This window comes from Apteryx rowi, unplaced genomic scaffold (genome assembly GCF_003343035.1).
Source record: "Apteryx rowi isolate R43461 unplaced genomic scaffold, aptRow1 scaffold_146, whole genome shotgun sequence".
Taxonomy (NCBI): domain Eukaryota; kingdom Metazoa; phylum Chordata; class Aves; order Apterygiformes; family Apterygidae; genus Apteryx; species Apteryx rowi.
The window spans coordinates 384,735-398,609 of NW_020447708.1; the positions used below are offsets into that span (position 1 = coordinate 384,735).

The 13,875-nt window shown below is 42.4% G+C and overlaps 1 protein-coding gene across 8 annotated transcripts in view; it reads right to left on the minus strand.

Annotated features, from left to right (window-relative positions):
- Nucleotides 1–4,644: 4,644 nt before the first annotated feature.
- TAGLN3 (transgelin 3) overlaps nt 4,645–13,875 on the minus strand; it is a 29,347-nt gene continuing 20,116 nt past the window's right edge. For 6 of the 8 annotated variants that reach the window (XM_026058327.1, XM_026058329.1, XM_026058331.1 and 3 more), the window contains 2 exons: nt 9,488–9,590; nt 4,645–5,189 (listed from right to left, as the gene is read on the minus strand). In XM_026058327.1, coding sequence (XP_025914112.1) covers nt 5,048–5,189; nt 9,488–9,590 — 245 coding nt within the window. In that variant the 3' untranslated portion in view covers nt 4,645–5,047. Of the gene's footprint in view, nt 5,190–7,067; nt 7,291–9,487; nt 9,591–13,875 lie in introns of all 8 variants that reach the window. The other 2 variants (XR_003252247.1, XM_026058332.1) reach the window with 2 other exon arrangements.

Genomic DNA, 13,875 nt, shown 5'->3' on the forward strand with positions numbered 1-13,875 from the left:
TTACAGCCCTGGAAGCCCGTCACTCAGTACCTGCACTCCCCGAGTCAGGAATTACCATGGCAGTATCAGAAGAGGCTTAGGGTAAATAGCAGCATTTCTTTTATCCCTTTTTAACATCCATTCTCAACACATCCCTTCTCAACATATTTAAAGCTCCGTCCTAATTAGGAGATGTTACCATGTCATTGATCCTATTAATGTCAAAACCATTGCTGTTAAGTGAGTATTAGCCCCACTTTACATACAAGAGAAACTGAGTCAGCAAACTCGGACAATGCAGCCAGAGTCAACTGCAATCAATTACAGATATGGAAATCAAACACTGGTATACTGAGCCTCTGTCCCTCCTTCCTGGTGGGTCTGTTTTGACCTAAGCAGTTAGAAAAACAAGTCATCTTTATCTGATTTAGCTGCACCTGCAGGGAGAACATCCCGTGAGGCCAGGTCAAACGTGGAAAGGAAGGGCCTGCCAGCTCCTGTTGCTGCTAGCAGCAGATTTTCCTCATGCCCTTGCTAAGGTGTATGTGTGTGTGGGGGGGTAACTATGCAGTTGAGGCATGTTGCAAAGCAACACTACAGGCGAATTTACTGAAGACCAAAGCGTCTTCCTGCAGTTCACCCTCATTATTTTTTATTTAAAGCCCATCATGTTTTGTTAGCTTAATAGTCCTCAAGTTTTAGCTTTAATTGAGCAGACTGAACTTTATATTGACTTTCTGTCTATTGTATTTTCTTTCCATTGTCATAATAAATGGGGTAAGCTTGGTTTCCACACTCACATACGCGACTTACCCTCTTCATCACTCACACACCTACATATCACACTTTCGGAAGGCCATTAGATGTTACCTTACAGTTAAAAAGAAATTACTGAGCAATTTTCCATAGTGAGGTGGGTCATGGTCCTAAAACCTTCATGAAGGCAGATAAATGTCATTTACGTGAGTTCTACAGGTGGGGAAACCTGAAGCACCAGGGAGGCAATGTTTAAGGTGTTTCTGGTCCACCTATGGTGCTTTCCCTAGCACAGCTGCTTGGCTTGGAGGTGGTGTGATATTTAAAACACTTTATCACAAAAATGCCTTCTTTTGTTTTTTAAGCCCAGATAGTTTTCCAATCCAAGTTACAGCCAGCCCTTTGAAGAGTTATAGGCAATGTATGAGGGGGCATACCTTAACTCATGGGTGCTTTCGAACTATAAGGAGGCTGCAACCTGAAGTGAGGAGTTGTTCTTCATTTGCGGAGGGAACCATCCCCCGAGCATCAGAGACCCCAATACCTAACAGGGGAGATAATCACAATACCCCACTTGAAAAAAAACCCAACACATGTTTACACCATACCCTCCAATACACGTTCAAAGCTCTTGTACTTCTCTTCCTCGCTTTGTGAAATGAAGTTCGTGTTTACTTCATATTTTCAGCTCCCCCCATATCATGCAGTCTCAGTGCTTTCCATTACCTGTAGTTTATTGATCGATGAATATGAGCATAATTCTAACCACTAGAAAGTATGCAGCTCTTGATGTTTGTTGAGTGCATCCCTACTGTTGACAATTTGAGCATATTTAGAATGTATATTAAGGATTTTAGTAGTAACAATGCAGAAGGTTATAAAAGAAATTAATTAGGCTTGTGGGAAACCTGCATAAGTGTATTTGAGGTAATAGAAGTAAGCTTACAATGGCTTGTCTTTAATATAAGAAAAGCTATAACCTCTTCTGATAAGTTTGTTACTAAATTAGCCTTGTAGTGTATTAGTTTATTCTTAGCTTAAGATATTTGTAGATTTGGTAATAAGGATGTTATAGTAGAGAGACATTAGTAAGCTGGAGCATGTTTCAAGGTGTTTGCAAAGTTAGTGTTTCTAAGCTTGTAGTATAGGAATATTGAAGGATAAGGTTAACTCACTGAATAAAGTGTACTTTGGAGCATGTACCTGCCAGACATAAACAGCTATATTAACTTGATGGTTTAAGGTAATAAAAGGCTATGCTGTGGGCTTAGGGGGGGAGCTGTTGCCAAAGGTAAGATTCTGGGTATCTGTCTTTTTTGTTGTTGTTGTTCCCACACCAAACAGGTCCTGAGGGTGCAGCCAAAGGTTACAGATTTTCTTTCTCACAGCGCTTAGCTGTTGTTAATATGGCTTGTTAAATTTGCTGTGTATTTACCATGCAAGTATGCAGTATTTTCTATAATAACTTCAGTGAGGCTGTTAGAATGCCAAAACCTAATGAAAGCACATTTAGTTAGGGAATGTAGCTTTAATGAAAGAACATTTACTTGGGACATGGCTGTTCTCTGGGGACATGGGATGTGCCATGTTACAACAGTCCCAGAAGCTGTTTGGATAATGAAGGAAAGGGTCTGCAGAAAGCAGCCAGGTTCATGTGATCTCCCTATGTAGCCTCTCCTTTTGCCACTGCCAGAGGCAGAGCACCTGGCTAGATGGACACTGCTCTGCCCAGTAGACCCTTCTTCTGCTTACAAAGTAGTTGTGCTAGGCTGCTTCAACCGCTCCCTTGAAAATCCCCCGCTTCGGTCTAGGAGCAGAATTTGCCCTGGTCTCCTCTGTTGGCTGCAAGCTCAGGGGAGGAAATCTGAGAGGGAAGAGAGCCAGGTGGTGCTCTGCTGTGGCAGTCAAGGTTGCAGAAAAACAGTGACATACTCCATGAATGCAGTTACCATGTGGCACATAAAAATAGTGTTTCCAGAGAAGGACATAGTGAACAACAATCCTTTAGCCAAATGGAGGCAAGAGACCCAGGTCACCAAGGGCAAACCAGCACCTGCTTTGTGTTCCCCACACAGATGGTGTGAAGCAGAGGAACAATCTGGGAACCTCTCAGACCCCTTAACTCAACTTAACTTAACTCAGACCCCTTAACCCCTTAACAGTTCTTCCTCTCATCTGGTTACTAACAACATGTGCTGCTTTGACTGCTGTGGCTGTGACTTTCTAGTTTCTATTAAAGAATGATGGCTGCTTTTCATGTTCGTGTTCTCCAAGGAGAAATTTCCAATGGCAATCATTTGCCTTGTTCTTATCTGTCCAGCGAATTTCAGGGATTTTTTTTCTCAAGCAGCTTATGTGCTCTTAGTAAGAAAGACTGCAATCTCCCTATTATTCTCTTCAAGGTGTGCCTAATGTAACAAACAGGGGGAACTTATGTGTTATACCTTGCATTGAGCCAACCTCCCACTACAGCTGAAAAGTGAGTTCCTACCCCCAAATGCTCGTTTCCCCATGTACCATCTCAAGCGGTCATGTGATCCCATGCTGAGATAATTCACCTCACAAAGTAACAGAAAAATAACCCTAAACAGGTAGTAAGGTGGAACAACTTAAAAAAGTGTTTGACGAGCACAGTGGAGGGGCCAAGATGCCCCGGCAGATGCAAGAGGAGGTACAAGTGGGGCAGGACCCTTTGGGCAGCAGCTGCTATAAATCAGCTCAGTCCCAACCACATCACGTCACCTTTATATCACTTCCCACTTCCTACACTCCACTATGCTTCAGCCAAGCTTGAATGAAGCAGGTAAGTATTATTCCTTCTCCAGGGAGGACAGTGCTTATCCTGACCTGGGGGAATCATCCCTTCAGTTTACACAGTGGTAGTAACTTTTGAAGCCACATCAATCTGTGAGTCACGGCCTCCAGGACAGTAGACAACTGGCTGCCATTTTGCATTGCTGGGTTCAGACCTAGGACTCAAGTCACCTCAATTTATGTATGTGGGCAAACAGCTAGCTATCAGAGCAGGTTACCTTTCATCTGTTACCTTCCCAGATACTATATTTTTAGGCTTTCTTGGAAGCATAAGAACTAAAAAGTACACAAAGTTTGGTAATCACACATTCCTACTTGCCTGTGGGAAAGAAGCGATTGGGCTTTGCCAGTGTAGCTGACAGAAATAGTTAATAGGAGGAAAACCCTACAGAGAAAACGGTATGATTCCCCTGAGCATATATGCCACATAGCAATGCAAGCTGCACTAACTTGGTGGACCTACTCTTGCAAGCTTCTGTGGCCAGATGACTAGGCCAACAGATAATACTGCTGTTGATTCTCCAGAGACCTGTTCCGAAATGAACTACCAACCAAATTGACAAACACACACACAAGTAAGCATAACAAATTCTTCAAACTTGAACTGCAGGTGTTTTTAAAGTCAGAAGCATTCTGGCACATTTCTTTTATTTCTTTCTTTGCATTTAAAACACCTTGGTTTGCAGCAATTTGCCTGACATAATATCAACTATGACAAGGCAAAACCTGTTCTCACCTCTGTTTCATGGATTCTGCTTTCATGAAGATGTAAGGTTTGCATTGCATTCAGGAAAATTCATCTATTGCAAAGTGTCATCAAATCTGAGCAAAATTAGGTGAGACCACACGAATCAGACTCAGGATAATAGATCTTTTCTCTTTTTAGGAAAATATTTTTAGGAGAATTTGGGTGTGCCTTTGACAAATTAAATACATAACACAGACTGTAAACACAAGAGCAAGAAGCCACTCACAGAAAGCCCTGGGTTAGAGATGAGACAGATGGATCAATCAAAACATTTAACTCCTCAGGACTGTACCATGTCTTAGTTGGTTTTAATTGCATTTATCTCCTTTAAAGAATGAGTCTAAGAGGTGTTTTTAATTTATCTTTATTCTTAGGTGAAACAATATCATCACTGAACTGAAGAATGAGGTTACTGGTTGAGATATGAGTGGTGTGAGACAAATATGGAAGATAACAGTTTGCAAATAAATTAATACAGAATAATTGTCTTTGCATAGTTCAGAAGTGAAAAAGAGGAGGCAGCAGTGCACACGTGCTGTGAACTGACACACACCACCACGAAAACCCATGTTGCTAGATGAACAGTTGCAGCTGCAAAAAAACCCAACCCAAACCAAACCAAAAATATGCCAAATCTTAGAGCGCACTAACTATTAAAAAAACAGGCAGAAAGGGAACTAATGAGCTTTTTTTCTTTTTCTTAATCAGACCATGCTGCAGAAGGAGTGTTTTCTCTACAGACAGATGCTTTTAGATAATTTGCCTCGGCATCCCATAGCCTGTCATGCCCGACTGTGATGCTCCTTTGTTGCTGCCCATCTGAAGACCTATTACATTTTGTCCCTGACGAAGCTGCTCTTCTGAAAATCCTCGCCGATTCTGCTGTGCTTTCCTGTCCAGATGCACACAAAAAAGCAACACACACCATCATTCTGTGTATGCCCAGATAATCATGAAAAGCAATCTGAAATTGGCTTATGTTAATAAATGTTCCCTCTGCAACGCAATATTTTGTTTTCACCATCCCATGGAGCAGACCATATTGGCTGGGTTAATTGCTTTCCTGCAGTTAGAAGCAATGTCCTACTCAGACCCACAATACTTCAGACTTTCTCTGTACTACGTACTCAAGATTCCCCAAGGGACTTCCCCAGCAGCTGTGATAGGTAAAATATTTATATAGCATTGTATATTGTTGAGCCATACAGCTCTCAAAAGCTGTTGTCCAGAGGGTCTGATCAATGAGATACTTACCTGTGCTGTAATACAATTTGGTATCCATCTAGAGCATTGGTATAATTTGGTATAATTTAACTCAGTGGAGTAAATAAGAGCTGAATGTACCCAGAGAAACAATGGGATAGAGAAGTGACGTGCTCATTTTCACGGAGTGGATGGTGGTTGCCCCCAGGACAGAACAATTGCCTCTGTTGCAGTTCCCAGATCTCTCCTCTAAGCAATAGATTTTGGCCTTTGCACCTGTGTCTTAACCATATGACAGTCCTTTATCTTCTGTCAAAACATACTGACCGCTTTTGTTTGGTGTCTGAAGTCTCAAAAGCCCTTTAGATCAATGAACCTTTGTTGAAACTTAAAAGAAGCCTCTTTTCCTTGAAAAATAGCACTGAGGGCAAAAGCGGTCGTTAAGAAGTGGCACAAAAGTTTGTACTCTGCTGCCTTGTGAGAAACAGTCTATTCATCTTAGATTAATCTTACATGTATACAAGATGGGGGAAACAAGTCATTTAAAAAGGAGAAGGGTCAGTCTGCTGCTGCCAGTTAGGCTGTAAAAATCAGCAGAGCCCCAGACTGAGGGAGGCTTTCAAACAACCAGACTCTACTCCCACCCAGGTAGGATCTTTCTCCCCTCAGTATCTATTTGTCCTGGAATCAGGTTACCCTGCCATATGGCATCGCTTTACAATTCCCCCACTTCTCCCCACTCCACCATTAGATGAGAATCCTAGATTAGGCAGCTGCTGTGATTGAAAACCATCAATATGATCCTCTGCGAGGGTCTGATCCTGTACTGTGCTGAGCACCCTGGCTCTAGTCCAGAAAAGCACTTAAACTTTTCTCTGCTGGACTAGGCTTAGGGTGCTCAGGATGGTGCAGGAAAACCCTCACCTGGCTGAAAGCCCAGCCCAGCAGAAAGGTGAGAAACATCCATAAAAAAACAGCACTGACCTGTCATTTTTCAGAATGGACCTCTGGTATTAGTGTATAGATTCATAAGAGGATTTATAGAAGCCCATCACAGGGTCAGATCTCAGACCTCTTCCCAGAAAGCATGCCTTTTTGGAGGGAGGCATGCAGAACTTCAGGCATTTCAGAAAGCAACCCCATCTCACTGATGCTTAATTTCTTTTCCAGAATCCTTACGCGGGCAGCAAACAGCTGTCAGAATCTCCAAGAGAGGATGTTTTTAGAACTACTCATATTACCTAATTGAATTTCAGGCTCACTGTATCTGCCTTTATTTTAATTAAAATCCCAGGAACACATTCTATTTTTTTTTTTTTCCTTTTTCCTCCTAGTATTTTCAGCCATGTTATGGAGTAATTTGTTCACTACAGAAAGTTGAAGTGTAATTAAGAACAGGAGGAAATGAGAACTGCAAAGAAGAAATTTTAAAAAAAGAGCCCAAAGGAAAGTCTGGATATGCTATTAACAGTTGAGTATATAGACAGTTTGGATCATATTGAGTTATTTTTACCATCATAAGCACTGCATTTAGCATATGATGGTCTTAACAGACAATGGCACGTACTTATGATTTGCTTTTAGGTTGCTGGAAATGGCCTTGTCTGAGACTGCAGGAAAAAAGGAGAGGACAAGTCTGCTTCCCTCGAGGTTCAACAGGGTTTCAAGTTCTGTTTGGCCTTGTCTGCCACCACCTGACATAAGCCTTACTGCAAACTGAGTAGAAAACACCACCCTTCAGATCTGATAGTTTTTTCGCCAACTTTGCACTGGTGTCGGTGACTGCCAAACTGCAAGATAATAAACAACCATGGATCCATGAACTTTGCTAGAACATATGAGAAGGGGGAAATCAAACCTGACGGAACTGGGTATGTCAGACACTGGCAATGAAAAGTTAAAAGGCTTAGCTCAAGTGTGGGTGTTTCTTAATCACGATAGATCTCTGCATGAATACTCTTATTCCATTTAATCTTGACTTCTTTCAATTTAACTTAAGAAGATTAAGAATCAGTCTGAAGGCCCTGACTCATGACCAACGCTGGGTGGCAGTGAGGGGGCCTGACTGGCCTGTAGGGATAGCAAAGTTACTCAGAAAACAGTTCCTGATCTGCCACACATAAGATCCTTAAGGAAATAAGATCAGCTTTCCTTAAGACAGCAGGTTATAAACTGGTGTTTCAGGGGCTGCAATAGATATGGATTAGCCATCCATGTAGCACAGGCAGGACAGACAGGGAAGGATGGAGGTGATCACATCTTCAGTTACGCCGATGAAAACTTTTTCCAACCACAATTAAGAGCCAGGTGAAAATTAATTTCTCTATGTAGGAATTTGCTTTAGTTATATAAAACAAGTAAGTCTGTGGCTTACAGTGATTTCATGTCTGGTTTATATTAAAGCTTGTAACTGGATTTGAATTTTAAAACCAATTATAGTCAATAAATACAAATCTCTTTGTGGACTGTATTAAGTTAATTTAAACAAGTTTTATATAAAAACTGTACAGGAGTTTGCACTTCTTCACCTAAAATTCAAGTCTCCTTTCGCCTCATTTAAGCCAGCTCAAGCTTCAACATAAACAAAGTGAAGTTTGCTTTGTTTGTGCTGAGCCTCACGTAGACATCAGACAAATTAAAGGAAACTGAAAACAAGCAGCCAGTACTCCTTTTACTAACATGCCTCAGACACTGCAGCATAAGAAATACTCTTGGATGGTGGAAACTCATTTCAGTAATATGCAAGTGGAGCAGGAGTGCTAACTGTGGGAGGCGTTCCTTTTCTTACTGTCCCTTCTTCCCAGCTTCCACAGCCAAACCAAGTGGAGTTTTAGAGTAAGTAAATATTTTTGCTGTAAGAGAGAACTCTTCACAGATAAATGTTACTCCACAAGAAAAAACGGATGACTAGGGAAGGAAATCATTTTTGGTTTGATGAAAAAAAGAGAAAGGCTTCATGCCTTCTCTTTGCTAGGTACACAGACGTGCTCTCAGCAGACCAGCCAACTTCATCCTACAGAAGGCTAACGATGAGCTAATAACTGAAGGAAATGCAGGGCTCTGCATGAGGGTTTACCTGCTGACATATATGGCAGCCTGGTCTTCATGTCTTTCTGTCTGTTATCTGATGTGAGACAAAAGTACACCTTTCCTACYGGACACACTCTTAGGACACATATCTGCATGGCTCAAGTGGTCGCACTGTTTTCATTTCCTTTTCCTCATAAATGGATATAGAAGATTAGCTGAAGCTGCTCTATAAATGAATGTCACCAAAACTAGTAGCTGAATTTCGTAAGTGTTGTCGCTGTCCTTTTAAGGAATAAGAGTCAAGGGTAATGTTGGTGGACAGGAAAATTACGTCTCTTCTTCAGGGATCAGTGCTGACCCCTCATACAGAGACAGGTATGCTACAAAGGTTGCTGGGGCAGGATGCTGCATTCCTCCCTGTGTGCACTGCCAAAAGCTGGCTGTCTAGGATGCCCCCCCCCACACACTTCCCCTTATAAGAGCCATGTTCACAAGGTAGGGCTTCAGGCGAGCCCAGAGCTGGACGAGGTGCACCTTCATCCTGTTCCTGGTGGCTCCTTCCCACCTCCAGGTCAACAGGAGGGATGTGTACGGTGGAATGAGGGGGCTACACGGGAAGAGGTGGCAGCATGGCTGTGCTGCACAGCTCCCACAGGGACTTCTCCCCCACAGCATTTGTGTAATTTTAGGCCAACAAGATATGGTAAGACATGGGCCTAGCAGTGATGATAACAAGCTGGGAACTTGTGAAGGGTATAAAATGCTGCTGCCTAGTTGGGTATTTGCTTCCTTCCTCCAGACTCCAGAGAGAAAACCTCTCCATTACAAGAATATTTTGGAAAGATTCTTCTCTTCCTTTCCCAATAAATTTCCTTAAAGTTACTCTGAACCTAAAGGCAGACAATATTACCAGCTTCCTGTGGAAGACACTCTGGGAAGCTGTGTTTCGGATTTTACCTGTGAAACCAGGATGGATCCCCCCTGTAGCAGCCATCGTCCTTAGTCACCGCCAAACTGCCTAGAGCCATTAAGGTCCTCTGCACTGCTGCCATGTCCTTCCCTAGAAAGGCAGACAGTGAAATTAATACAAGAAGGCCTTGCACAACAAATATCTTGGCATGTTGATAAACCTATTCATCCAACGTGTTAATTATTTCTCTCGACTCACCTAAGAAGGTGCAGTAATAGCATTATAAATGCTATTTCACAGATGCTGAAATGGAGATACTGACACAGAAGAGCTTATTGAAACCTATCAAAGGGGCTGTTTTAAAGCAAGACTTACAATTCAGGCACTTCCAGGTTTCCAGGCCTATGGCTATTTTAACGTCTTTCCTCCATGCTATTTTAACTCCTGCTAGATAATTGTATTGGCCAATTGTATTCCCCAAAACCTTCTTCGTGGCTTCCTTTCTCAGACTATCAAAAATCCATGCTCTGCAGTTTCATACTTTCAGATCCTGTCATATAGTTCTTACTTTCATTATTCTTCCACTTTCCCCCTCCTTATCTTATCCCACTCTATTCCTCTTTTCAAGAACACAGGGCTCATCTCATCTTCAACCAAGCAAAAGTTACATATCTCGTCTCCACTAGTTGCTTAGGTTCTTTCCATAATCGAAGGAGAGAGAAAAGCTTTCTAGAGGATTCAAGTTCAAGTTCTTCAAATGGGGAAATAAATAATCCATAAAAACCTGTGATACTAGAGACATGATGATGATAGACTTCAGAAATACCTCCAGTGGTCCAATATTAAGGAAAATCATTGTAGACCAGCTGGTGTGTACAGGAAAGCAGCCTTCGCACATTATGTGTTTATGCTATGCATCTCCCTAATTATATGCAGATTAAGTTCAAGGCTTTGGTTCATTCAAACCTAAAAGCATAAAGCATTGGTTGAGGTGAGGAAGACACCCTAAAGCTGAAAATGTCTAGCAGCTTCCAACTGTGGCTGTCATATAGCCTCTTAAAGTTTACAGGAATCCTATCTGCAGGGGACCATTTGCTCATAAAAGAGTCAGCCATCCAGAATTCTTGTTTTACTGTGTTTGTTAACACAGACTGCATCAGATGTGGTCCTTGCTTAAGAGAGGGCAGTTGAAGAGCCCGACATCTCACACACGCATGTACACAAACACACATGGAGGATCGTGAGGCAAAAACACTCAGATCCCCAAAGCAGCAGATGTACCATATGCCATAACAGATGCCACATATAACGTCCTTGGGATGCCTCCCGTATAACAAGGACGTGGTGACTGACAAGGATGAGGAGGGATGCAAAGATGGATTTAAAAGTGAATGAGCTGAATAATGATGGCAAGTGAAAAAAAAAGAAAAAGAAACAAAAGACGGTAGCAAAATATCATGATCAGCCTCACTGAGCCATCTGGCAGCCTCCCCCACCCTCTGCACTCCGCTCTGCTTTAATTGTCAGTGATGAGTGGGAGACGCTGCAGGGAAAAACAGAGTAGGAGTGAGGGCCACGTGACAAAACAAAGCAATAGCCAAGGCACTGCAAAGCAGGGCCTCCTTGCTGCAAGTGAAGGATGCTATGGATGAGGAAACACCCTAAATCTCTTTGGTCTTGCAACATTTACCCTTTTTCAGCAAAGGACACAGGCAGCTAGGAGAGGCAGAGCAGAAGAGGGTATGAAGAGGCCACATACATGACAAGAAATTTCATATCACGCTTGGTGGTCAGCATAAAAAGAGCTGTGAAGTTTAAATCTCAGCTGAAAAAGTCACCTAACACTCCAGCCATTTGAAAGAAGGGATGAACATTCTCTGAAGCCAAACTTGACTCTGGTATTTCAGAAAACTGCAGTTGGTACCTTCCCTCAGCTCCAGCACTTGATCGTTCACAACAAAGCCCTGTGGGCCTCCTGTCTGCCCTCCAAGTCTCTACCTCCTTGAATCATGTTGTAGGGACCCACGCTGACAGTAGCGTATCTGCTATATGTCCTTCTGCCATTTCTTCTGAAGCTTCAATGTCCTTTACAGTGCACTTTGACTAGTACAGCCCGAAAGAGGACCTTGGCACTGCCTGCACAGGGAGGAAGGGGCCTCTGTTCGGTTCATATGATAATCTGTTGGAAGAAATACCTTTCTCTTTGGGGGAAATCTAGCTAGAAGGCCTTCATCACCAAGTCCAGAAAGGGGCACTTTCAGACCCAAAGAGGGAGACTGATCTGCACAGTGTTTCTGAAATGCTATTTTGTAAAAGCTGGACACACATCTAGAGTTACCTCTGCCTCTTAGGTCTCTGGAAATACACTAGGGAGAAGTTGGCAAAAAACTGTGGATATAATATGTGGGGCATGGATTAGGGAAAGCTTCTCAGCCTAGTACATTCAAGTGAGAAAGGACTAGAAGAGAGGTGATACTTCTCCTGGACCAAGAGAGTTACAGAGATGAAGAAAAATGTGCCAGATGGGGCAAGTGAGTTTGAAACAGCCAATAGCGGATTGCATCCTGAAACATTTTTGTTAATTGATACTAAGAATCTCAGATCAAAAGCTCTCAGAAAACAACCAGTGCCAGAGAAGCTGGTTTTTAGTCACACATACTTTTCTTTCCCTATAAACGTATGTTGACAACACCTCTCTTTCCAAACAGGTTATGGCCTGAGAATCCTTTCTGAAGAGTAGGAGTATTGTAATTACGAAATAGCGAAAAAGATACTGTTCTTTCTGTACAGCTAATATATCTGGGTTCAGATGATTCAGCCCTGCAACAGCAGAGATGCTAGAAGTCAGAGTTACGGTTAGACGCAAAAAGCTTGCACAGCCTCACTCCTGGAGTGAGGAAGCATTTCATCTTAGCACCAAAATGAGCTGGGGAGGGAAGAAGACAGAATGGGAAAGTAAGGAGATACAGAATAATTTTGGGAAGTCCTAAAATAACAGTGGAGACGAGTCTCGTATGGCTCCCAATGGCTCCCTCCTCAGTTGGGGATTGTGTTTTGGTTTCCTGTCATCTGGAGTTGCTGGCTTTTTTCCTTACATCTCTTGAGCAAAGGTGATGAATGAAAGAAAGAGAAATGAGGAGACAGWCACCATCATTATGAGCTTTTCCTCTTCAAAGCAAGTCCTTTTCATCATAAGAATCAATGTACTGTATTTTCATCTGCATGGTGTGAAGCTGTTATGAGATGCAAAAGACTGCCAAGAATGGCATCTGAAATGAACTAATTGCATCCCTTGTAACATGAATGGAGCTTTCCTTTCAACAGCCTGCTTGGCTGGGGCAGGGGGGGAGGGTGTTATTCCAGGGAAGTGAAAACTCCTTCATTTAAGACATGTAAAGATTAGAGGAAACACTGAAGACTGAACTGTAAGAAACAATCCTGCCTTTGTGCCCAAAGGTAAGATCTGTCAAGCAAACCTGGTACCCTGAGAATGCTGCAGATGCTAGTAACTCAGGCTGTCAGTGTACTCTTCCCTAGCCCATCTGCAAAGCCTTCATTTACTGAGCTGTCCTTCAGAGGAGTGATCTCTTCCACATGTCCTAACAGCCTGCACAAATAAATCCCACTGCATGCTCCCATTCCTACTACACTGACCAGCTTTCTCAAAGGATTATTTCCCTCCTTCCACTGTTTCACTCTCTTTGTGGATTTTTGGCCCTTTCACACCTCTTAACACCTGCCCTTCACTACCCTGAAGCTGTCTTTGCTTTGAACCCATGCAAAGCATTACACATCACCTTGTCCAGAGAGATCTAGGATATAGAGTATATTTAGTTAGAGCACCAGGAGTGATGCATAAACACAGAGGTGGCTAAAAGCAGCTATATGAACATGAATCAGCTCTTCAGGAACTAGAAAACAGTTTCCACTTCCCACATGGGATGGAGATAACCTTCACCTTCGCGACTGCAAAACCACAGGGGCATTCTGAGTTTTTTTGCTGTTTCCATAGTGACCTTTCTAAAAAGACTGTACTGTTAGTAAGGGATGCTCTGCTAACATCTCTGCATAGTCCCCTGTATTCCAGTAGTGAGCTTTGCTTCTAGCTAGTCATGAATGAGCCCTCACAAGCTCCAAAGAGCCATACATGCTCTTGGGAATGCATTTTATAGCTTTAATTTGAGCCTTGCTTATAATTTGAAAACTACAATAAAAAGCTTGTCATCAGAAAATGAAGGTTTTCCATATTTGCTATTAGAAGCTATTTACTTGGAAGTAATTAGCATGGGGAACATTTGTTTTATTAGGTCTGTGGATTTCTGTCAGAATGATGGCTTTTGGATAACACATTAGCCATTATGCCCTCAGGGTAACGTATATGCCTCAGAGGAGATAATGCACCACTGGAAGAACATGGTAATGAGGTAAGACAAAC